At 44.6% G+C, this 24,588-nt stretch overlaps 1 protein-coding gene and 1 long non-coding RNA gene across 3 annotated transcripts in view; one reads left to right on the top strand and one right to left on the bottom strand.

Moving 5' to 3' along the window:
* Positions 1-12,342: 12,342 nt before the first annotated feature.
* Positions 12,343-17,234, bottom strand: SRSF6 (serine and arginine rich splicing factor 6). 2 transcript variants are annotated; one of them, XR_004957109.1, is made up of 7 exons: positions 16,992-17,234; positions 16,617-16,765; positions 15,672-15,939; positions 15,204-15,328; positions 14,854-15,062; positions 14,515-14,598; positions 12,343-14,397 (listed from the first exon to the last, which is right to left on the bottom strand). XR_004957109.1 is itself a non-coding variant. In XM_036245366.1 (6 exons), the coding sequence occupies exons 1-6, from the start codon at positions 17,096-17,098 to the stop codon at positions 14,034-14,036; spliced, it is 1,038 nt and encodes a 345-aa protein (XP_036101259.1). In that variant the 5' UTR covers positions 17,099-17,234; the 3' UTR covers positions 13,560-14,033. The 2 variants fall into 2 exon arrangements, 1 of the variants encoding a protein (XP_036101259.1); XM_036245366.1 differs by lacking the exon at positions 15,672-15,939 and having other exon boundaries at positions 13,560-14,397.
* A 5,779-nt stretch (positions 17,235-23,013) lies between these two features.
* Positions 23,014-24,588, top strand: part of LOC118619316 — a 42,768-nt gene continuing 41,193 nt past the window's right edge. Inside the window, exons 1-2 of the long non-coding RNA XR_004957157.1 lie at positions 23,014-23,172; positions 24,259-24,346. This is a non-coding gene — a long non-coding RNA (uncharacterized LOC118619316). The remainder of the gene's footprint in view (positions 23,173-24,258; positions 24,347-24,588) is intronic.

Consider the following 24,588-nt stretch of genomic DNA (forward strand, 5'->3'; position numbering starts at 1 on the left):
TATAGCAGAAGAGAGGTGAGAGGAGATGCAGAAGAGTCTGGGTTTCTGGAGGACACATGAAGCAGTTTTTCAGGAAGGTGGAAAGCTCAATGGTGTCAGATGCCACTGACAGATCAAGTCAGATGCGGGCTAAGAGCTGACCATTTTAGCAATAAGGAGGTCATCAAAACCTTGAAGAGAGCCATTTCAGAAGAGTGTGGGCAACAGAAAACTGATCGGAGGGGGTTCTAAAGGGAAATCACTGATTAGTTCAATGCTTATTGAGTGCCTATGATGTGGCTGACATTGTTCTAGGTAATGCAGATGGTCAGTGAACAAAACAGACACCTCTGCCACAAAGTCTACATTCTAATGGGGAAACTGACAATAAGGACAGGCACTGTAGGAGAATAGAGACAATGGGTCTAACAACCCTTTCAAGGAGTTGGCAAGTGAAGGAGAGGGTGGAAATGGGGCTTGGTATTTGGAGAGTGATGTGGTCTCAAGGAAGAGTTCTTTGGTTTTGCTTTTAAAAATAGGAAATGTGCCCAGCCAGTATGGCTCAATGGTTGAGCGTCAACCCATGCACCAAGAGGACATCGGTTCGATTCCCAGTCAGGACACATGCCCAGGCTGTGGGTCCAATCCCCAGTGGGGACATGCAGGAGGCGGCCAATTGATGTTCTTTCTCATTGATGTTTCTATCTCTCCCTCTCCCTTCCTCTCTAAAATCAATAAAGAAAAAAAAATGATCTTAAAATAGGAAATGTTACAGCATATTTGTAGCTGATGAAAATGAACTTATAGAGAGGAAGAAACTGACAGTGCAGGAGAAAATGAATAATTCTAGCAGACAAGTCTTTGACTGTGCAGGAGAGGATCATCCAGTGCACTTGTGTATTGGGACCCATTATGGAGCTGTGGGCTCCTGACTAGCAGCACCTACCAATTCTGTGTTCTTTCTCCCTAACTAGACTGCTCGCTTTTCTGAGGCCTGGAACTGCCTTCTCTATGATTTGAATTCCCCTCTCCTTTACCACTACCACCCCTGTATTTGCAGCTTACATAGCATTTTCATAAGGTCCCAGTAGGTTCACATAGCAGCACAACTGGTCTGATGAGGCTCCTAGGCCTGAGCCAGGTATCCCTGCAGTCCGGTCACACCTTCAGAACCTCACTTCTGTGGCTTCTGCACATGGTGTTCCTTTTGCTTGGTACCTTTCCACATCGCATATTTCTGGAAAACTCCTAATCATCCTACAAGATGCAGCTTGAGTGACTCCCCGAATCCACCCCCAAAGCAAAGTCAATCACCCCCTCCTGTGTTCCATTCCAGCACAATCTATGCATTAACTTCTCTGTCTTCCCCAGACACAGAACAAAGCACCTGGTGTGCAAAGAGCCGGATCCAGAGATTGCACTCCACAGATAGTCACTGGATGAATGAATCACAGATCTGGGAGTAAAGAGTGGTCAATAATATAAGAAACAAATGGTACTGAAATTCACAAATAGCTTAGCCATTCTTGCCTTAGGGTCTAGATGACCATTTCCTCCTCCTGTGCTCCTCAGAGGCTGGGGGAGGAGGGGATAAAGTGGGAGGTCCCAGACACAGTGAAGGCTGTCACTGGTAGCCTTCAGCTGTCAGCTTCTCTGCGAATTACCCTCAGTCAGGGGAGCTGCCTCGCCCAAGTGCCCTCTCCTGGAAGCAACTATCCAGTTGACCAGTTGATACCAGTTATAAAGGCCCCGCCCCCTTGCCTCAATTTGGGACACCTCTTCGAGGCCATCTGGGCTCCAGAGCTTCCCTTGGGACAGGCTGAGGCCTCTGTTGAGACTACACAGGCAGTTCAACTTCTTTGCTAACCACCTACTGTCTTCCCTCCTCTACCGGTGATATTCCCAAGGGCACCCAGGGAACCTCACTCAAGCCTGCCTCTCAGAGTCTTGTTTCCAGGGAGCCCGACCTACAACAACCCTTGGTTCCCCAGCCCAGAGTTGTGTCTAGCACATAGCAGATGATCAATAAATATTTATTGAATAAATGTACTGTGTTTATTTTCCCTTGGTCTCTGTCAGCCAAGGTTCCCTTCGCACTTTGCCCTTCAAGGCCTCCTTGTATACAACAGACGCTCAATAAGTGCACTCGCTCTAGGTGTTGGGGGTTGGGAGCTGGCGCCCCAGACAGAACCCCGACGCGGCCGGGACGCCCGAGGGGATGGAAGCGGGTTCCAGGGTCGGGACCCGCCGCCCGTCTTCCTTCGAGTCCTCCCGGGAATAGTACAGACAGTGGCGGGCGGGGCGGTCACTGATCCGTCAGCCCCGCAGAACAATTATTTTTTAAAACGCCAAAATGGCGGAATTCTTTTTATTCTTTCCCTTTATGGCAAAAAATATTAATTGTCAGATTTTCCGTTATACAAATCGGAAATGAACGGAAGAAAAGAGAAAGTTTGCCAAATGACCCATTTCCTAAGGAAACCCAAACCCCGCCCTCTACTACACCCTCCCATTAATGAAAAACTCTTAATTGACTGCATTTCTCTAAAAACGGAGCCTCCTCTCTCCCGGCCTCCAGATCGCCGCCCGCAGCAGCAAGGCGGACGCCCCCAGCCCCGCACCCGCCGGGCCCCGCACTCCGCCCAGACCCCCGTCTGCCCCGCTCTCCCGAACCTCCTCCCCAGCCCGCGCTCCCCGCCGGAGGCGCTGGGAGGGAGCAGCGCACCGGAGCCGCAGACCTGGGCCGTTGCTGTGCGGGGCGGGGCCGGGTCGCGCCGGGGTCCCGCACCCCGGTGTCCGAGCCCACTGGCCTGCGATCTCCCTACCTGCGAGGCCAGCCTGTGGCCGCCCAGCGCCGAGCTACGGTCCGAGCCCAACGCGGCACGCGCCTGCGCGCTCTGGGGAGCGGGCCCGCCTCCCTGCAGGACGCCGGGCGCCGGCCGCGCGCGGCGCAGATTTGGGGGGCGCGGACCCGCGGGTTCGGCAGCGCTCGCGCCCTGTTCTTGCGTTCCTGCGAGGTCTGGCCGCGTGGGCCTCAAGTCCCTTACCCCTGGGGCCGCCGGACTGTTGCGCGGGCGAGGCGGATCGAGATTCTGTCTGCCACCCATAGCCAGCAGCGCGCAGTGGGGCGCACGGACCACCCAGCTGGAAGAAAGAGCGCCCAGGTTGAGAGGTCAATGAAAGAAGACAAGGCTGCACTCCTACAAACACCTGGGTCGCTGCGCTGTCCAGCTACTTCCCATCGCTCCTGCCCCGCCCCTGTTCAAGGGGAGCCAAAGAGCATCTGAAAAGGACCCGGGAGAGGTGATGGGCTGTGCGACCTAAGGAAAGGAGACCCCACGCAGCGTGGGTTCTGACTCTGTTCCTGCTTAGGTTAAAGGCGGCATTAAGGCACTCCTGTGTTTGGATGACTCTACTGCCATTGACCGAGAGTTTGACGTGGAGCACACTTGATCTTCCTGGTCCCCCATTTCTTCAATTGTAAAAACTGTTACCCACTTCCTGGCATGTGGTCGTTTTCAGTAATCGTTCCTGTTGTGTTGCTTCGACCAAGTTACCCCTCTGCTATGCTTCAGTTTCCTTGGCTGATCTCTTTGCCTCCACAAGATCTAACTAGTCAAATCTCCCTTTACTGGTTCCTGTGGCACAAAATACCTCCTTCTAACAAGTCATAGCTGGAACTTCGCATAGATTTGTGTAATTCGAGAGGTTAAGAAACTGCAAGCTCCAAGGAGGAAGGAAGGAAACATTAGTTTTTGCATCCCCAGCGCAGAGCTGGATGCTGAGTGGGTGCTCAATAAATACCTCTTGACTAAATGATGTACTGCATGCAGATGAAAACAGAGCAGTTCCTGGTACATTCCAGAGCCCCAGCCTCCTCTCCCACACCAATGATTTAATCGAATCCCCTAAAGTGGTGGCCACAGGTTGGACTTCTACACTCCTGACTTCAAGTCCAGATGAGAAAGTTGTTCCTGATTAATTGCAGGCAAATTCTCCAAGTTGTCTGGTCATCAGGTTTAAATGTATGCATCATTGAACTATTCTAATTGCTACCCCAATGTGTTACATGTGTTCTTCCTCGCTGCAAAGTCAGTTTTTAATCACATCTCATATTATTGGGAACAGAATTGCATCAGTTGAGGATGCTGGTTGCCATAACAATAGGTTTCTTTTTACACACCAATACACACACTACCATCCACTCATTTTTCTCTCATCTCTGCCCAGACTGTGCTTGTTCTAGATCCCAAAAGGTTTATTTTAGGTTCTCAGATGACTAAAAGAAAGTGGTGAAGCTACACAAACATATGGCTTCTCAACAACATGCATTCTTAAGATAGTGGTTAAGACAGACCAGTAATCTGAGCTGGGGGACCCTGGAATGAATAACATGGATTTGAGTTGCTGAGGTTTTATTTTTCTGCTCATTAACAGTATGTTGATCTTCATACCTTTGGTGGGCTTGCTTGCTTAACCCCTTCAGGGATAGAGAGCCCCTCCCAAGATGTGATTTGGGGAAGGTTCTGCCTTTTTTTTTAACTCTCACCAGAGGACATTTTTAAATCTATCTTCAGACAGAATGAGAGGGAGAAGGGGAGAAAGAGAGAGAGAGAGAGAGAGAGAGAGAGAGAGAGAGAGAGAGAGAGAGAGAGATGTGAGAGAGACACATAGAGTGGTCCACTCACACGACCTCAACCGGGGCGGGGACAAACTGCAACCAAGGTACGTGCCCCCTGCGGGAACCAAACCAGCACTCTCAGGTCCGCAGGCCGATGCTCTAACCGCTGAACCAAACTGGCCAGGGCGGCTCTCTCTTATATAGCCAGAGTTTGCTCTGCTGGTCCAATGTGCCCTCACAGAGAAAGTGAAGAAGTCCAACCCTTTCCTCAAGTCACAGCCCCCTTCCACAAGCTAATAGCCCCCAGTGTCTTCTCCAAGTTAATCTCCCAAGAATGGACCCAAAATTAAAAAACATATTGACTAGAAACACCGAGAAAACTTGTTTGTAAGCAGCCCACACCTTTCTGTTCCTGCAGATTATAATTCACCAATTGGGCAGTCCGTGTGTTTTAGAAAAATCATCAGGATGTGCCTTTTATGTAAGCGTGAAAACACTTTTGGTTCCAGCAATATGGCAGACTTTGCTAGTAGGGAGCCTTTTCTAACACAAACACCCCCAAATCCTGGATAAAGTATTACAAGAAAGGAAGCAAGCAAGCGAGCCAAGGAAGGAAAGTAAATTCATTGAACTTTTAAGGGAAAATTAGCAGAAGCTAGACACACAGAGGCAAACAGAACAAGGAGGCCTGATGTCTTCCTTGTCCTGAAGGTAGTTATTGGATAGAGACAGGAACCAGTTGCTAGTGACTTGAGTTTCATCACACACATGACAGATGATGGGATCTTGTGATGTTGGGAGTTGGAACTGAACCCCCTGTATAAAGACTGGACACCCCCACCCCCAGATCATATACTTGTGGGTCCCAAGGTGGAAAAGGCAAGAAAGGCCCGTTTCCACCAAACATGGTTACCTTAAGGTCTTGCTTCCCCCTGGACATGGGTGTATGTTATCTAGCACATCAGAGACTGACAAAATTTCTATTTGGCTTTGGGAATGGATGCTTATATTTGTAACCACTAGAAAAATTTGTCTCAGTGTGGGCCAGAGTCTCAGCTGTTTCCCTTACCCCCACCCTGCTAAATATCTGACCTTTGTTCTCAACATACCGTTAGAATTCATGTTTTACGATGATGGTGAGGTACCCAATGAAAAAGAATCAGTGATCAAGTTGTACGAGTTTTCTGTTGCTGTTCAATACACACCACCATCAGTTTACTGGCTTAAAACATCAGCTTATTATCTTGTAGTCCTGGAGGTCAGAAGTCCAAAATGGGTCTCACTAGGTCTCAAGGTGTCAGCAGAAGTGTCTTCCTTTCTGGAGGCACTAGACTTGGTTTTCTTGACTTTTTCCAGTTTCTAGAGGCTTTCCACCTTCCTTGGCTTATGGCCCCTTCCTCCAACATCGAAGCCAGAAATAAACAGTAAAAGCTTTTTTTTTTTATTGTCACATCACTGTGACTTTCACCTTCTTTTAAGGACCCTTGTGATTATATCCTGCCCACTCAAAGAATCCAGGATAATCTCCCTATTTTAAGGTCAGCTCATCAGCAAATTTAATTCTATTTGCAACCTTAATCCCCCCTTGCCACATAACATATTCACAGGTTCTAGGAATTAGGATATGGACATCTTTGAAGGACCATCATTCTGCCTACCACAAAAACTAATAAAGTTGGTCAAGTAACTGATTCTCTCATAAAGTGCTAGTAGTCAGTCACTTTCATAGTGTCACTGTGTGACATCTATTGTTCTCATGGTGATGGCCGAGATACAAACGACTGAGCCCAATTGTGCAAGTGCTTCTTAAACCTTTAGTCATGTTTCCTGTAGCTGCAGTAACAAACCACCACATATTTGGAGGCTTAAAGCAACATGTATTTGTCTTAATAATCAGAAGTCCAAAATCAGTTTCACTGGGCCAAGATCAAGGTGTACACAGCACCATGCTCCCTCCAGAAGCTCTAGGGGAGAACTGTTTTCTTACCCTGTGACCCCTTCCATCTTCAAAGCCATCTTCCGCCCTGGCCGGTTTGGCTCAGCGGTTAGAGCGTTGGCCTGCGGTCCCGAGAGACCCGGGTTCGGTTCCCGCTAAGGGCACGTACCTTGGTTGCAGTTTGTCCCCGGCCCTGGTTGGGTTGTGTGGGTGGCAACCACTCGATGTGTCGCTTTCACGTCGATGTTTCTCTCTCTCTCTCTCCCTCTCACTCTATCTGAGCAAAATATCGAAAAATGTCCTCGGGTGAGGATGAAAAAACAAACAAAAACAAAGCCATCTTCCAATCTTTCTTGTGCTTCCGTTTTTACACTTTTCTATTTTGGACCTTCCAGCCTCCAGATTTGTGGGGACACTTGTGATTACACTAGACCCAGCAGAATAATCTCATGTCGACCTTAATCACATCTGCAAAGTCCCTTTTATGATGTAAGGTAACATTCACAGATTTCAGCGATTAAAAAGTAGGCATGTTTGGGCAAGAGGAGGGCATGTCTTATCTACCAAATATGTCATGGTTGCTAAAATTCCATGGTCAAAATCAAGGGATGGCAAGTGCTCTGCTTATGGAAGAGAAATGGAGATATGTAGAAAAAAGTATTAAAAAAAAAAAAAATACACACACCTGGCTGATTTGGCTCAGCAGTTAGAGTGTTGGCCCACAGACTGATGAGTCATGGGTTCAATTCCTAGTCAAGAGCACATACCTCGATTACGGGTTTGATCCCTGGTCCCGGTCAGTGTGGAGCAGGAGACAACCAATTGATGTGTCTCTCCCATTGATGTCTCTCTCTCTCCCTTCCTCCCTCCCACTCTATCTAACAAAAAAATCAATGGAAAAAATATCCTTGGGTGAGGATTAAAAAAAGCAAAACCGGTATTTAAAGAATGTGACTTTGGGCCATGGTGATTCCAGGTGCTATACTCTTTGAGGGCTTCCTTAAAACACCCATGAGCACATTATTACAATCACAACCCCAGCTATCTAGGCTTTAGTTCCTGCTAGGTCTACAGGGGCAAAGTCATCTACAGGTGATGAAAGTTGTAATTTAAATCTTATTTGCTCATTCCAATTATAATGCTGTGGGTCTACTCGCGAATCACATGGAAATCTAGGTTCTGAATTTTCTTCTTCCTCTACTCCTATTATCCAGAGCAAGACGACACATTGTCTGCTTTAAACCCTGAGCCCTGGCCAGTGTGGCTCAGTTGGATGGGCATCCTCCCGTGCACTGCAAGGTTGCTGGCTTGATGCCAGCACATGCCTGGGTTGCGGGCTCCCTGGTAGGTGGTGTGCTGGAGGCAGTTGACTGATGTTTCACTCTCTCCCTCTTTTTAAAAATCAACAAAAAATCTTAAAAACAAAACAGAAAAAACCCTCTGAAGGTCCAGAAGAGATTCTGCAGGGTATTAAAGTTTCCTCACCCTTTTGCCAGAACTGGCCCAGAATTCAGCTGAGGAAACATCTATCACAGCCCTACGCTCTGCTCTGTGCAGGGTAGCACACACTGGGAGTGCTGTGTCTACTAGTGGACCCCATGCAGTAAGAGGGGCACTCCCAAATCAGTACAGGACAACGACATGGTTAGGGGATTCAAAACTGCTGCAGAGACAGGGCCAAGGGGACCTTTAGCCTGAAGAGGACCTTCACAAGAGCAGAAAGTTAACATGACTTCTACGGCCTGAAGAATCAGGCAATGGTTTCCCTGGCTATGACCAAACCAGTAGCAATAAGCACCACAGATTGTGGTTGCTAAATACCACTTCCAAATGAAAAGAATCAGGGTTCCTTAGAGAAATGGCTAATTCCAGGTATGGGACTGAAGAGATAAACCTGGACTTCACTAATAAACTCTTTCACTTTAAACTCTAAAAAAAGAGCCTGGAGTCCGGCCAGTGTGGCTCAGTGGTTGAGCATTGACCCATATACCAAGAAGTCGCCGGTTCGATTCCTGGTCAGGGCACATGTCCAAGTTGTGGGCCCAATCCCCAGTGGGGGGCATGCAGGAGTCGGCCAATCAATGTTCTCTCTTATTGATGTTTCTCCCTCTCCCTTCCTCTCTAAAAATCAATAAAGAAAAAAAAAACAAAACATTTAAAAGAGCCTGGAAATCTCACAAGAAAGCAAGGAAGCTACTATTATTAGGGTTGTTTCAGAATAACTCAGGAGACAACTTGAGCTGACTCCCACTGATCAAAGGAACAAGGTAACATCAATGAGAACTGCAATGAACTGAAAAAAAAAAGTTTAAAATCATGGCTTCATGGTTTAATGGATCTAGACAAAGATCAATGCTGTCAGTATGACAAAACCAGACATTTAAATAGGCACCCTATAGATTAAGGAAATTTGCGGTATTTTTTGTAGGTACATATTGAATGAACTATCTTCAGCTATAATGCCTAGTATTTCCCTCAAAGTTATCTGAGGAAGTGGACAGGCATATATCCTTAAAAGCTGGTTCAGTACATGGGAGGTTATACTATTCTGTAGCTGGTGTTAGAAATTTGTATAATAGTAGTAACCGCAATGTATTTAAATAGCACACTCAAGGGTGTTCACGAATGACTCAAGTAGTAGCAGATACTAATACCTGGGCATCATATTCAGCAACTGTTTTGCTTATCTTTTTCTCAATTTGGCTGGAATACTACTTTGACTATTTTGTTTATAGAATACTTTTTTCCATCACCACTTATATTTTAATAAAGGAAGCTACTATTTATCCCGTGGCTGTGCCAAGTCCTTTGACAAAAGCACTCACTCCTCACAATATTAGAAGGTAGTTTTACAGGACACAGTTTATTTTCTATCACATTTTCCTCTCATCTTTGTAAAAGCTGCCTCCAACTCCCTTTTTGGCCCTGGGATAGGGGAACCACTCTTCTGCTTTCGGCAGTAATGGAGTACAATCTGATGCCATCAAAGATCCCCCTTAGGTAACTCATTCTCCTAAAAACAAAAAAACCCCTCTGACCTTACTTTTAAGTGACCCAAGTTATTACAATGTGTCACTGTGTATGATGATGCATTGAGTTTTATTTCTGATATTCTTACCAAAAATGCAATCATGAGATATTAGGCAAATCCAAATTGAGGGAAATTCTACAAAATAACTGTTCTCGACTCTCCAAAAATAATAAGGTTAAGAAAAAGGCTGGAAACTTGTTCCAGATTAAAGGAGACTAAATTCAGCAAATGATCCAGAATCAATGGAAAAAATACAAACAACATTATAGGACAATTGATGAAATATAAGTATGGAATATAGATCATACAACAGTGCATCATCAGTGCTAATTTCCTGGTTTCAATGAATAGCTATGTAATAAAATGTCCCTGCTCCTAGGAAATAACATTTTTTAAATACATTAAACAGTAAGATGTTTTACTTTCAGATGGCTCAGGAAAAAATAAATGTGTAAATGAAACAAAAAATAATTGGTGAATGGGAAAAGGTAGCTTTGTAATAAAAGTTTTTCAAGTTTAAATAAATTAGTCTATTTACTTTCTGAGCCTCTTTATCCTGATTTCTCGAGTCTTTTCCACTAAGAGGAGTTGCAATTTTAATGCTTTAGGGCTGTTAGGAACCCTGTTTGTAAATCTTCCTGCTAATACTGACCTAGTTCCTTAGAAATGACTTCAAAGGTGGGTATAAATATGATTGTTAATAATATAAATTTAATTATAGTCTCCTACTGTGAGCTATATTATCACTTGCCTTTATAAATTCAAAGAAGCCATAATGAAACTGAGGAATGGGACTCCTTCTAGATTTACACCTCCAAAAGAATGCATAAATAATCCTGGTTTCTTTTTTATTTATTTTTTTAATCCTCACCCGAGGATATTTTTCCATTTTTTTGTACAGATAGAGTGGGAGGGAGAGAGAGGAAGGGAGAGAGAGAAACATCGACGTGAAGGGACACATCGAGTGGCTGCCACCCGCACGACCAACCAGGGCCGGGGACAAACCGCAACCGAAGTACGTGCCCTTAGCGGGAACCGAACCCGGGTCTCTCCAGACCGCAGGCCGATGCTCTAACCGCTGAGCCAAACTGGCCAGGGCCTGGTTTCTTGATTATACTGTTGCTGTTCTAATTTTTTTTTTTTAAGTAGAGGGGTTTTACAGCTACCAGTTTTTTTTCTTTATTGATATATTAGAGGGAGAGGGTGAGAGGTAGAAATATGGATGAGAGAGAGAGTATCAATTTGCCGCCTTCTGCAAGCCCTCTACTGGGAATCAGGCCCACAACCTGGGCAAATGCTCTGACTGGAAATCAAACCAGTGACCTTAGTGCATGGGTTGACGCTCAACCAGTGATTCACACGGACCAGGTGCTCCTCTGATTTTTGAACCTCTATTCCTTTCTATTCAAGAGTGAAGTTAATCACTTTATTAAGTACTATTCTGGAGGCCCAACTGTGAGGTTGCTATAAGATAGCCAGGTAATTCTAAACAAGCTATTTAGATTCTAAAAGATCAATTACAAAATTGCATAACTAATTCTTTTAAACAAATGGAGTCCAGCCAGTGTGGCTCAGTGGTTGAGCATGGACCCATGCACCAAGAGGTTGTTGGTTCAATTCTCAGTCAGGGCACATGCCCAGCCTGCAGGCCAAAACCCCAGTGGGTCAACGTTCTCTCTCATTGATGTTTCCATCTCCTTTTCCCTTCCTCTCTCTCAAAAATCAACAAAGGAAAAAAATAAAACAAATGAAAACACACATGGTACATAGAGGTGGGGTACAGAGTGACAAGCCTCAGTCTGTACCAACATAGACAACAAAGCTGGGGATGAGGCAGGGGGGCGGGGAAGGGGAGGAGGGTGTCAATGGGGGAAAAATGAGAAGCATCTGTAAAACAAAAAAACAAATAAATAAAAAATAAAAAAAATCACACATGGTGGTTGAGATACAAATATACCTTATTCAGGATATGGCTGCTGCTTCAGAAAACTAAATTAGTGTAAACTGATAATTACACTAATTATCAGGTTACTAAACTATGTATAAGCACTCAAAAAGTTTCATTGTATGAAATTGAGTATTTAGTAATTTGTTTTTCATGCTGTCACATAAAAGGATTACAGACTTGAAAAATGTAATTATACATCCATTCTATAGCATACTAATCCGTGATGTAAAGATCGATGTATTAATATATATTAAGTAAAAACAAGTTGCAGCACTACTCGTGGTATGAATAGCTTTTTGAAGGAAATAGGTATTAAGACTAGATACAGATAATGGCAGCTACCTTAGTAAGTGGGCCCTAAAGGAGGTACTTACTAGTACAAGTACACATTACTTTCATAATTAGAAATTAAAACACTCCACTGCCACAGGACTAAAATTGGACAAAGTCAGAAAATGCTTTCTGAAAGGTAAATAAAAATGTGATGGTTTCTAAGTATAAACCACAAAAGTTTCCAGCACTCCAAATCTAAATTAAGGCCTTGAGAAATGATTAATGCTTCCTAGTTTACCTGAGAACCAGTTGTCATGGAGAATGTTCAAGTTGCTATAAGACAAAAATGTGTAAATTTGTGAAAATAAAACAGTCAATACAAAAATGATTTGGTGTTTATATTCCTTTCTAATAGCTAGCAGATAGTAATTATTATGGTACTGTTCTGAGTACTTTTTATATGCTAACCTTTAATCTTCACAACCCATGAGGGTTTATCCCTACCACTTCACAGATGACACTGAAGCACAAAACAACTCAGTTTATCCCAAAATCATTGAGGAGTGGAAAACTAGATCCCTTTTCTCATTCAAATCAGGAATAGCAACTCCAATTCTAAAGACCACTTGCCAAGAATTTGGCACTAAGTGGGAATACACAATAAATTCAAAACAAGCCTTTCCCTCAGTAAGTATTTTATTGAGGAGATAAAGCAAAAATCGGTTAACAAAGTGGGAGAAAGATACCAAAGACGAAAGATGGTAGCACAGGAGCAGGCAGGACTTAAACTGGCCATAAAGGCACTATGGTGTCAATAAACAGTCAGGTAAAAGAAAGGGGAATCAAGATGTTGCTCACTTCTTTTGCTCTCTATCAGCTTAATACACCATCCAGTCACAGATCAATATGTAGCATGTTGTAGAGACTGTCTGATTCAACTCACAAGTTGGCAAGGAACGAAACTGTGTTCTCAAGTGGGCCAATGTTATAGTGGTTTAGCTATCTAATGATGGAGGTCCACAGGTATGGAGTAAGACTAGATTTTCAGTTAAGATGGTCTTTGCTATTACTAGAAAAATTATACGAGTGCAGTAATTTACCTATATTCACTACAGGCCAGCTAACAGTGTAGACAAACCTGCCTATTACAACATGTGATGTAAGATTAACACGAGGATGCTGCATACTTTGAGAGTCAAATTTCACCTTGTAACATTCCCCACCCTCTCCTAAAAGCTTTTGTTCTTTCCCTAAAAACAAGAGAACTTTGGTCAAAGCCAAGTCTTAAACTAATGTGTCCTTAAACACCTAATTCTGAAAAGCAGTGGAGGCTTGCCTCTTCCCAAATCATTAACTTGTTCTTTCAAATCTGCAAAATAACGAACTATAATTACAGGCACCAGTTTCTTCTCTGAAATTCTGCAATTTATATTGGGCAAAACAAAACAAAACAACCCATTTCTTAGAAACATCTAAATTAAAAAGCATCAAAATAAAAAAAAATAGGTTTCATTATTTAATTTAGGCAAAATTGTATAACAGATTGACTACAAAATATTTTATTTATAACCTAACTTGTTAAATGGGCAGATACAATGACTTTGGCAAATTTGATTAACAGAACAAAATAATGTTATCCAAATTGAATAATTTATTGCTGGTCTGAGGCTTGCCTTGTTTTACATTTAAGTAGAATTTACATTGTTTCCACAAACAGTAGATATCAATATTTAAAGGAATTAATAGCGACCTATTCAATAAGGCAATCATCTTGGTAGCAAACTTTTATTGAAATCTTACATAACTCAGGCTTTATATAAAAGCCAACATAATTGAAAAATGGGTTCTCCCTCTAAAGCCTTAAGTATCCAAAGCTTGAAACAGTTTAAATTTAAAAGTCAGCAAACAAATAAAACAAAACCCCTGCAGCAGATCCTGCTGAAATACTTAAAAAAAAAAAAAAAAAATCTAAATGAGCTTAATCTTTACAAAAGTTATTTTAGCTCAAAAGCTATAAAATCAAAGTTATCTTAATTCTACAAAGAAGGGAGGAGGTCTTCATGCCACCATTTCTTTAGAACCCCATCTTTTTCATCAAATTTGGCCACAAATCAAATTTCTGTGTGCCCTTGTTTTCAGGAGATTCCTCTTGCAGAAGAGGCCAAGTACAAACATGGAAGAGTAACTGCCTAAGCAAGTAGGAAAAGTGTTCCATAATAGTGTGCAAAGAACATAGAGTTCTGGGCTAATCTCTGGAACTCGATCTGGACCGTGACCTTGACTTTGAGTGGGATCTAGAACGAGATCTTGAAGCTCTTTTTGGTGGAGGGGACACAGAATGAGCCTTTGAGGGTGGAGCAGGTGGGGGAGAATTGGAGCGAGACTGGCTCCTCGATCTAGATTTTGACTTTATATCACCTTTTCCATTTTCTTTGGGGGAACGAGATCGAGAACGAGACCTGCTTTGAGATTTCTCATACTCATCCTTAGACCTGCTTCGAGAGCGTGAACGGGAGCCCCGATCAGACTTAGGCTTTGATTTGCTTTTTGATCTAGATTTCCTGCCTTTTGACCGAGAACGTGATCGACCTTTGCTTCGAGACCTGGATCTGAACAAAGGAAAAAAAAAAAAAAAAGCCAGGTTTTTCTTTCAATACCTCGCCAGAACACATAAGTACTTCACAAACAGTACAGTAACATTCAGAAAGAGACCCAAAATTATTTACCGGGAGCGACTTTTGGAGACACTTCGAGATCTACTGCGGCTGCTCCTGCGACTCCTACTTCGTGACCTCCTTCTAGACCGTGACCTATGAGAACCACCAACAAAATCTTAATCTCAACGCACCTTAAGATGTTTGTGCCACTTATGAAAAATAGACAAACCAACCAAAAAAAAAAAGTAATTGCTTACAACAATTTAAACCCACTGCCAAAATATTTGGAAAAGAACTCAATGATACAGCCAAAACCTGACCTAAGTTCAATTAAGATACCACCATTTGAATCATTCTTTGTTTTTGGCTAATATTGTTTCTTCCCCTCTCCATTATCCTTCAAATTACCTCGATCTGCTTCCAGAATAAGACCGCCTATGGCTTGTTCGTGCTTTATCTTCAATGAGCCTAATATTTCTGCCATTTATTTCTGTACCATCTAGTTTATCCAAAGCACGCTTCATGTCAGAGTAGGAGCGAAACTCAATCACACCTTCGTTTGTGCGTTCTTTGTGAGCATCCGCATAGGTTACTTCACCTGCTTGTCTCATGAAATCCTAAAAAAGCAACAAGACAGGTCAGATCCTAAAATCTAAAGAAAAAGATCTACACATTACACCCGACTTTCAGGAATAAATAAAACAAGAGCTTACCATTTACACACTAGTATCACTTTCATTTCTAATTACAGCACATACCTTTAAATCTTGCCAACTGCAGCGACTAGAAAGATTTTCTACAATAAGTCTGAACTCTGTACGAACAGGTGGTCCATATTTGTCTCTGCCAGAAGTTCTCCGACTGCTGTATCCACCTCCACCACCTTTATCACATGAAGAAAACAATTAGATGCCTTGTAATGATAGAGACATGTTTTTTGAAAGTTAGTACAAACATATCAACTTTTATTTACTGGAGTAGGACTTTGCTATTATATTGCTAAACCTTTGATACAGTTGTGATTTGCCACAAATTAAATTAAGGGCGAGCCAAATAGACTAAATCCAACTAAACTTCTCCTACAATCTGTTAGAGAGTGACTGCTCCTTTATTCAATTTACCTCGCTAAGTTTTATTTTACAGAACATTGTAAAATATAAAACTTAACTGATTACATGCATTTCTACATTTTACAAAAATGTTTACTAGTTACACTAAGTACTTACATCACAGTGTGAGGTTTTTGGTGGTGGTTTGGCCACAAAACACGCAAGGTAACAGTCACCTAGTTCAGATTAACCAGTTTTGTCTAACCCTTGGAATCCTCACCATCACCCTGCGTCTAATGGCAAAAGGCTGCTGTCGTCATGGCTTCCGGTAAGGTCAGCCAAAGGGTCATAGGGCAAGGGTCACACAATGTATGGAAAAGCCAAGGCCAATCAGGAAAGGCAGTCATCTTAGCCTCAGTGGACACAGCCTCAGCCCCATTGGTCACTTTCAAATTGAAACATCAAGGACTTGTTAAAAAGTTTGAATTCAACATGCAACAATTTCAACATCAAACATTTAACATAACCAACCCCCCCACCTCCTCCCAATAACATGCCCCCAATTAGTTCAAATACAGCATAAAGCTTATTTAGCTCTACTTGTGGTAAATACCACATTAGTTCAAAATAGTTATTTTCTTTGGCCCCCGCCAATTTTAATAACTAAGACCTAAACTTAACCCCCTTCCCATTCCCCGTCTCCACCCCACCTCCACCCCAGCCTGCCCCCAAACTTCTACACTAAGACATTCACTTTTCTAGCTAATGCACTGACAGGTAAGCAAAGGGAATAACAACAAATACAGCCATCCCTCACTTCCTCGGTGGGCAGAGCCCACGACAGTGCTGACAGGGGCCCAGACAAGCCACCCCCTCCCAACTTAGCAAAAAAACCCCCAAACACCCAAACTCAGACTAAGCAAACCCCACGACCCAATCTCCGCGCTCCGGCGTCCCGTGGCTGCCCGGGGCAGGCGTGAAGGCAGCGGGTCCCTGGGACACCCGAGTCAAACGACCCCGCCCACCGCGTCCGCCCGGGCTGGGAGGCCCCACCCCGCCCCCTCTATGCCTGCCCCCTCCCCCCGGTCCCAAAGGCGCGGAGCGCACGGGGGTGGGACTCACTGCGGCTTCCGTAGCTGTAGCCGTCGCGATCGCGGCGCGGGCCCCGGGCGTGCTCCACGATCACGCGCTCGCCGCAGAGGTCCTTGCCGTTCAGCTCGTAAACGGCGTCGTCGGCGTCGCGGGAGTCCTCGAACTCCACGAAGCCGTACCTAGGGGGCGGTGCGAGGGCCGGGAACAGGCGGGGCGTCGTTAGGACGGGGCCGCGCACGCGCACTCGGCCCCCGCCCCCTTGCGCGCACCCGTGGTGCCGCGCCGCCGCCATTTTGGAGGCCGTGCGACGCGGCGCCGCGGCCTTGCCCCTTTCCTTTTCGAGTGCTGCGGCACCGCGAGGTTCGAAGCACTGCGGGATAACGCAGGCGTCCAGGACCGACTCACCCATTTTTGAGGTCTATCTCGAGAAGGCGGCCATAACCACTGAAAAAACGTTGAATGTCCTTCTCTCGGACGTGGTAGCTAAGGCGCCCTATGTAGACGCGCGGCATGTCCGTGGCGGCCGAGGGGCCCGAGGGCTGTCTATCAGACGGTGGGCCGCTAGGCAGAAGCCGCGGTGCGGGTGAGGGGACGTCAAAAGTCCAAACACGCGCCTTCCACGGCAGCGGCGGCCAACTCCAGCCACACAATGGTGTGCGCGCGCGCCAGTGTTACGCTATAAGGGCGGGCGGCAGGGGCGGGGCCCGGCGCGTTACGTCAGCACGCAGCACGTCCCTCCCGCTCCCCTCCCGCGCTGCAGCCCTCGGCTCGAGGGTGACTTGCGGGTCCGCCGCCCGCGTGGTTTCGAGGAAGTGCTCTTCTACTTGCTCACAGAATTCTCCCAACCCATCTTTGTAAGCGTAGTATCCTGTCGTCCAGACGTGGGCTCGTCTTCTAATTTGTACCTTCTAGAAATCTTCCTCTGTGTGATCTCTTCGGGACTGGCGCTTGGGAGGCAGGCTAGGAGGATCCCCGTTTTTCATTGGTCCTCGAGGTTGTCATAATAGGTCTCCTTGGTCTCCGATTGGTTCCTTAAATGAGGCTGCGCATTTCCTCCACGGATTGGCTCTCGTTGTGCGGGGTGGGAAACGCGCTCATTTCACAGAATCCGACGTTGTCACTCGGCTGGCATCTCACATCCCTGCTGCCTTCTTATTTCTCGTGGTCTCGTTCACCATTACCAGCTTTCACCGCCTCCCTGCACGTCCCCCTATTGCTTTTTAGGGCTTTCCTGGAGCACTGGCAGCTGGAGTCACCTGTTGCGTGTTGTGTACACGGCAATCCAACGCTTGCCGTAGGTGTTCACAAAGGGAACACGGCCAAGGCCCTTGGCCCTCCTAGAGGTGCGCACCCCCCCCCCATATGGAGAGTCCGTTGTCCCAGTCTCATTCCTCCCCCCATTGGTTTGGAAAGCACCGTATTTATGTATCAGAAATATACATTTTTACAATTATCACTAGCGGTGCCACTTAAAGCTGGGGTACTAAATGAAAACGCCAGCGGAGTAAGTATAATGGAGAGGCGGAGAGGCGGAGACCCTGAGTACTCTCTGAAACTTAAGTGCAGGAAAGGAGACTAGAGAGGGAGGGGAAAGACCAGGAGAGCATGGCGTCACAGAAGAGAGAAGAGGGAACCACTGAGAGAATACTGGTCGATTAGGTACGTCCATATATTCCATCTCTCCTTGAGCAGTGCAGTCTTGATAGTCTTCAGCTTCTGGTTGAAGGGAGGTGATTTCGCCCCCTAGGGGACATTTGGCAAAGTGTGGAGGCGGGTTGGTTGTCAAGACTGAGCCATGGCAAGTGTTAATACTGGCATCTAGTGGCAAAGGCTCTATACTGTCTTTAAAGTTAGAGAAAAGACATAGGTGGTATCTTTAAGCATTTTTTCTATTTGTTAATTCTCACCCGAGGATATTTTCCCACTGACTTTTTTAGAGAGAGTGGAAGGGGGGGGAGGGAGAGAGAGAGAGAGAAGAGGGAGAAACATCCATGTGAGAGAGTCACATTGATTGGTTGCCTCCTGCACAACCCCAACCAGGTCTGGGTATCAAACCTGCAACCCAGGTATGTGCCCTTGACTGGGAATCAAACCCGTGACCCTTCGGTCTTCAGGCCAACACTCTAAATACTGAGCCAAATAGGCCAGGGCAGGTGTATCTTTTTTTTTTTTTAATTCATAGAATATAATAGGAGAAAGGAGAATTCAACAGTGTGATAACATTTTTTATACTCATCAAATTGTCAATATTTTGAAATTTGTTAAAATTCATTATTGGCTAGATGTGAACCAGAAAATGGCACTCGTATAGTGTTGGTGGGACTGAACGTTCTTTCTGGGAAGGTGGTGGGGTAGGGCTTATTAAAGGATGCATATGTGGAGTGGGGTGTCGCTTCCTCCCTTTTTGCTGTTCATTTAAAGAGGAAGATGCAGCTAGCGTTGTCCTCCATTTCCTCTCACCTCCTTCCCCAGAGCCCAGTGGCTACTCTTAACAAAAAAAACCCAGGGGGGTCAAAATGTGCAACAGAAGGAGACTAGATTTTAGGTGGTGAGCACACAATGCAATATACAGATGATGTATTATAGAATTGTACACTTGAAACTTTTTTTTTTTAATCCTCACCTGAGGACATTTTTCCATTTTTTGTTCAGATAGAGTGGGAGGGAGAAAGAGGAAGAAAGAGAGAGAGAAACATCGATGTGAAAGGGACACATCAAGTGGCTGCCATCCGCATGACCAACCAGAGCCAGGGACAAATGGCAACCGAGGTACATGCCCTTAGCGGGAACCAAACCCGGGTCTCCCTGGACCGCAGGCTGATGCTCTAATCGCTGAGCCAAACCGGCCAGGGCAAAACTCATATAATCTTATTAACCAATGTCACCCCAATAAATTTAATTAAAAACGAAAAAAAAAACAAAAAACCCAAAACCCCACAACCTGCATAGCACTGGCTACATTAGAGGGAACAGTCTCAACTATCACTGAAGGGAGTGTTGGGCCATCAGCCTTCTATGGAGTCTTGCTAATGATCTAACTTAAGCTCTCGATATTTTAGAAGAACAACTCAAGGAGAAATGATGGATGGACAGCCTGGGAGCTCATATCTTTAGACACCTACAATTGTGGCAGATAAAGATCACTTCACTGCTCAGTCTGAAATTGTGGAGGTAATTACAGGAGTCTGTCAGCGAGAGAGGGAGAGTCTCCTCAATCTGATCCAGAAGAGAGTTAATAACTTTGAATCCCAAGTTATCCAGATTGTAAAGGACAGTCTAGAGTCTACAATTGCTTTCAATCCAATGGATATTCTCGCACACGTTAGCTGGAAACCAAAAGAATTTCCCAAGCACCCTGTGATTCGGAGTGAGTGCAAACTGGATTCAGATAGGTTTTGCTGACTTATGTCTGAAAAATGTTGCATTCCAAAAGCTGTCTCAACTTGAATGGATGTTGGGAGAACATGGCATTTCAAGTATGTTGATGGAATGGAGTGATTGTAGTAGGGGTCACTCCAGAAACAGAATTTGGAAATTCTCAGTGAGAGTTTGAAACAAATGTGAATCAGATGATTGAGAGAACCCTATGAGGTGATCAAACTGAATGTACATTCCAGTTGGGATGTTGGATTAAATGTTGCCAGGTTAATCCAAACCCTTGTTGAAAAACTCCTGTATAGGATTCATCTAGACAGGGTTGCTCAGCTTCAGCATTATTGACACTTGGGGCCAGATAATTCTTTGTTGCTGGGGATTGTCCTGTGCATTGTAGGATGTTTAGCAGCAAACCTGGCTGACAGTCTACCTGCTAGATGCCAATAGCTCTTCCCCTCCCCTAGTTGTGTTGAATCACCCCCTGATGTGTTTGTTTTGACAGTGAGGGGATGTGTGATGCTGAGAATGGGCTTCTCTTGTGTGCTAAGTGTTCAAGGATTAACCAGAGGTTTCGACCAGAAGTGGGAGGAAAATAAGGTTTCACCACTCACAAAGAGTGGGGATATATCAGACAATTTAAATATCTGGTATTGAGCGATATACTGAGAACATTAAATGACTAGAGTATGATTAACTGTGAATATACAATTTTTTTTCTTACTGAGTACATGAATTTGGGCCGATGGCAGAAGCCTGGTAAAATGCTTACATTAAGAACCTCTGAACAAATAAATCTATTAGTGTCAAGTGGAAAAAAAATGCACACAGTGGACCAGAGATACAAACTTGTGAGTTTGTCCCAAACTTGACGAAAACCCTAAGAATAAATTTAGATGGAGAGCAGAAGGGAATTCCTACACGCTGGGGGACTGTGTCATATGGTTGCTGTAACAAATGACCAACTTAGTGGTTTACATAAAACTATTATTTTGTTGTTCTGGAGGTCAGAAGTCTGAAATGGTTCACTGGGTTAAGATCAAGTGTTAGCAGGGCTGCATTCCTTCTGGAGGCTCTAGGGGAGGAGCTGTTCCCTTGTATTTTGTAGCTTCCAGAGACTGCATTTTTTGGCTTGTGGCCCCTGCCACGATCTTCAAAACCATTAACTTTGGTTGAGACCTTACAACTCAGCGCTCCGACCCTGACCCCTGCTTCCATTGCCGTATCTTCTCTGACGGAGTCTCCTGGCTTCCTCTTACAAGCACCCAGCGATTTAACATAATTGTGCCCACCTGCATAATCCAAGCTCATGCCATCTCAAGAAAAGGCCTTGATTTAAATCATATCTGCAAAGTCCCTTTTGCCATTTAAGGTAGTATCTTCACGGATTCTGAGGATTAGGACCTGGACGTCTTGGGGGAGGGGAGCATTCTGCCGACTGCAGGAACTCCGAAATTTAATTAAATACAGGAAAATGAGACTGGGAAGGAGTGGCTAGAGAGGTAGGGAAAGAAACTAGACTATGGTGTCACAGAAGCCAAGAGAGGAAAGGGTTTCAAATAGGTAGTGATCAACTGACAAACAGTTCACAAAGGCTTTGACCCAGTCACCTTACTCCTAGAAATCTATTTGACAATCAAGAGGACCAATTTGTAAAACTAGGGGCCCTGGGATGCTATTTCAGCAATGCGATACACTGCCGCTGGGTGTTTGCACTGACTGGTTCCCTGTGTCTCTTTTCCTGTGGTTTGTTCATTCACTTCTGGTTTCTGCTCAGAGTCACCTTATCACTCCTGTAACCACTCATTTTGTTTCATTTTTTTGCCCAGCTTTATTGAGATGTTGACATCAACATATGTAAGTTTAAGTTGTACAATGTGATGATTTGATATACGTGTATGTTGCAAAATGATTATCACAATAAGGTTAGTTAATACCTCCATCTTCTCACATAATAACCAGTGTTTTGAGTGTGTGGTGATAACATTTAACATTTATTCTCTTACACAACTTTCAAGTACATAATACAGTAGTGTTCATTATAGTCACCATGCTGTTCATTACCCCAGAACTTACTCATCTGATAACTGAAAGTGTGTATCCTTTGTTTCTTTTATTTAATTTTTAATCCTCACCCGAGGATATTTTTCTATTGAATTTCAGAGAGAGTGGAAGGGAGAGAGGGAAGGAGGGAGGGAGAGAGAGAGAGAAAGAGCGAGAGAAACATTGATATGAGAGAGATACATTGGTTGTCTCCCACATGACTCCGACCTGGGCCTGGTACATGTCCTTGACGGGCAATTGAACCTGTGATCCTTCAGTCCCCTGGCTGATGCTCTAATTGCTGAGTCAAAGTGGCCAAGGCATGTTTGTATCCTTTGACCAACATTTTCCAATTTCCCTAATCCCTGAGCTCCTGGCAACCACCATTCAACTCTATTTCTATGAGTGGCTTTTTAAAGATTCTGTATATTAGTGAGAACATGCATTATTTCTCTTTTTCTGTCTGATTTATATTTCACTTAGCATAATGCCCTCAAGATCCATTAATGTTGTTGCAAAGGGCAAGATTTCCTTTTTTATGTAATGTTCTATTGTATATAAATACCACATTTTAAAAAATCCATTCATCCATTGATGGACACTTAGGTTGTTTCCATGTCTTGACTGTTGTGAATGATGCTACAACGAACATGGGAGTCCAGATATCTCTCTGAGATAGTGGTTTCCTTTCTTCAGATACATACCCAGAAGTGGGATTGTTGGATCATTTGGTAGTTCTATTTTAATTTTTGAGGAACCTCCATATTGCTTTTCGTAATGGCTGCACCAATTTACATTCCCACCAACAGGACACAAGGGCTCCCTTTTCTCCGCAGCCTCGCCAACACTTCTTGTGTCTTGTCTTTTTGATAACAGGTATGAGGTGATATTGTGACCACCCATTTTAAAATAGCATCCTCTCTGCACTCTATATCTTCTTGCCGTTTTGTTTTTCTTTATAGATAAAGTTCATCACCTGACATATATTTATTTACTGTCTTCCCCCAGCTCCACTCACACCTAAGCTTCATTAGGGCAGGGGTGTCTAGATCTTCACTGTCGTGTCCTCAGCACCGAGGAGAGTGTCTGGCACACAGTCAGTGCTCAGATGAGAGCTGCACCACTCTGGCAATTGCTTGGAGCATGTGAAGTGGGGATCTTCATTCAGCAGGTATCAGTGTGCTGAAGGGCTCATCAGGATGTACTGGTGGGGTGGAATCTTCCTCCTCCTGGTGTGTGCCCACCCACTCCTACTGTCCAGACACCGCTGCATGGAGGGCCCAGAGGGCTACAGGAATGCTCACTGCAGATCCCACATTTCTTCCGCCAAAACTTACCTAGACGGAGAAGTTTGGTATGGCTACGGAGCCGCCGGAGTTCTCATACATCGGCAGTGGGATTGTAAATTGTCCACTAAAGCATTGTCTCCCCTATGACCTAGCAGAAATGTGTGTGCCCTCTCCACAAGGAGTGTACTTGAAATTCATAGCAGCGTTATGTGTAGTAGCCCCCAAACTGGAAACCACTCGGATGCACCACCACAGGAGAGGGGACAAATCAACTGGTGTATTCACACCAAACACCACTACACAGCAATGAGAATGAACCACAGGGATCCGCAGGAAAATCAGTGGATTTTGCTAGTGTAGCTATCAAAACAAGATTCAAAGGAGGCATACTGTATGATTCCATGTATGTAAAACTAAAAACAAGCGAAACGAATATATGGTGTGAGAAGTCGGGGTGCGGTGGGCTTCTGGGGTTCTGGTCATATTTTGTTTCTTGAGCTATTCTGGTTTCGCGGGGGTGCTCTGAAAATTCATTGAGGTGTACATTTATGAGTTGTCCACTTTCCTGTATGTATGTATGTTGTACTTTGATGGAAAATGTTTTCAAAGGATGATAAATCTTTCAGAAACTTTATAACTTACTTGATTCTGAGACTTTTAGGTCGTGCTGGGGACTAAAGCTCTCCCCTAGACCTGATTCATAGTCTTTGCCTATGAATGTTAATTTGTCTGAATCATTTAGTTGTTAATGTTTTTGGGTTTCCAGTTACTTTTCAGTAGGCGAAAAATTGCTTCTGGGTGCCTAAGATGGGGCTCTGTTGCCACCTGGTGGCTGTCGGTGTGATTACGGTGGTAGATACATTTCCATTGGCTTCCTCATCCCTGAGTCAACAGAGCTGAGAGATAGAAGACCTTTGCAGTTCCTCGAATCCAAATCTTCGAATTGCCAAGCTCTTCTTCACCCACAGGTTATCTGGCCCTTACCTGAACACCTCCCCTGATGGAGACTTCACTGCCTAACCAGGCGGCCAAGTCCGTTCTTGGACATCTCTCACTGTGAGTAAATTCTTTATAGAAAGTAAAAAATTAGCCCTGGCTGGTTTGGCTCAGCGGTTAGAGCACCAGCCTGCGGTCCAGAGAGACCTGGGTTTGGTTCCCACTAGGGGCATGTACCTCGGTTGCAGTTTGTCCCCGGCCCTGGTTGGGTCGTGCGGGAGGCGGCCACTCAGTGTGTCCCTTTCACGTTGATGTTTCTCTCTCTCTTCCTCTCTCTTCCTCCCACTCTATCTGAACAAGAA

The sequence above is a fragment of the Molossus molossus genome, unplaced genomic scaffold (assembly GCF_014108415.1).
Source record: "Molossus molossus isolate mMolMol1 unplaced genomic scaffold, mMolMol1.p scaffold_m16_p_6, whole genome shotgun sequence".
NCBI classification, from domain to species: Eukaryota; Metazoa; Chordata; class Mammalia; order Chiroptera; family Molossidae; genus Molossus; species Molossus molossus.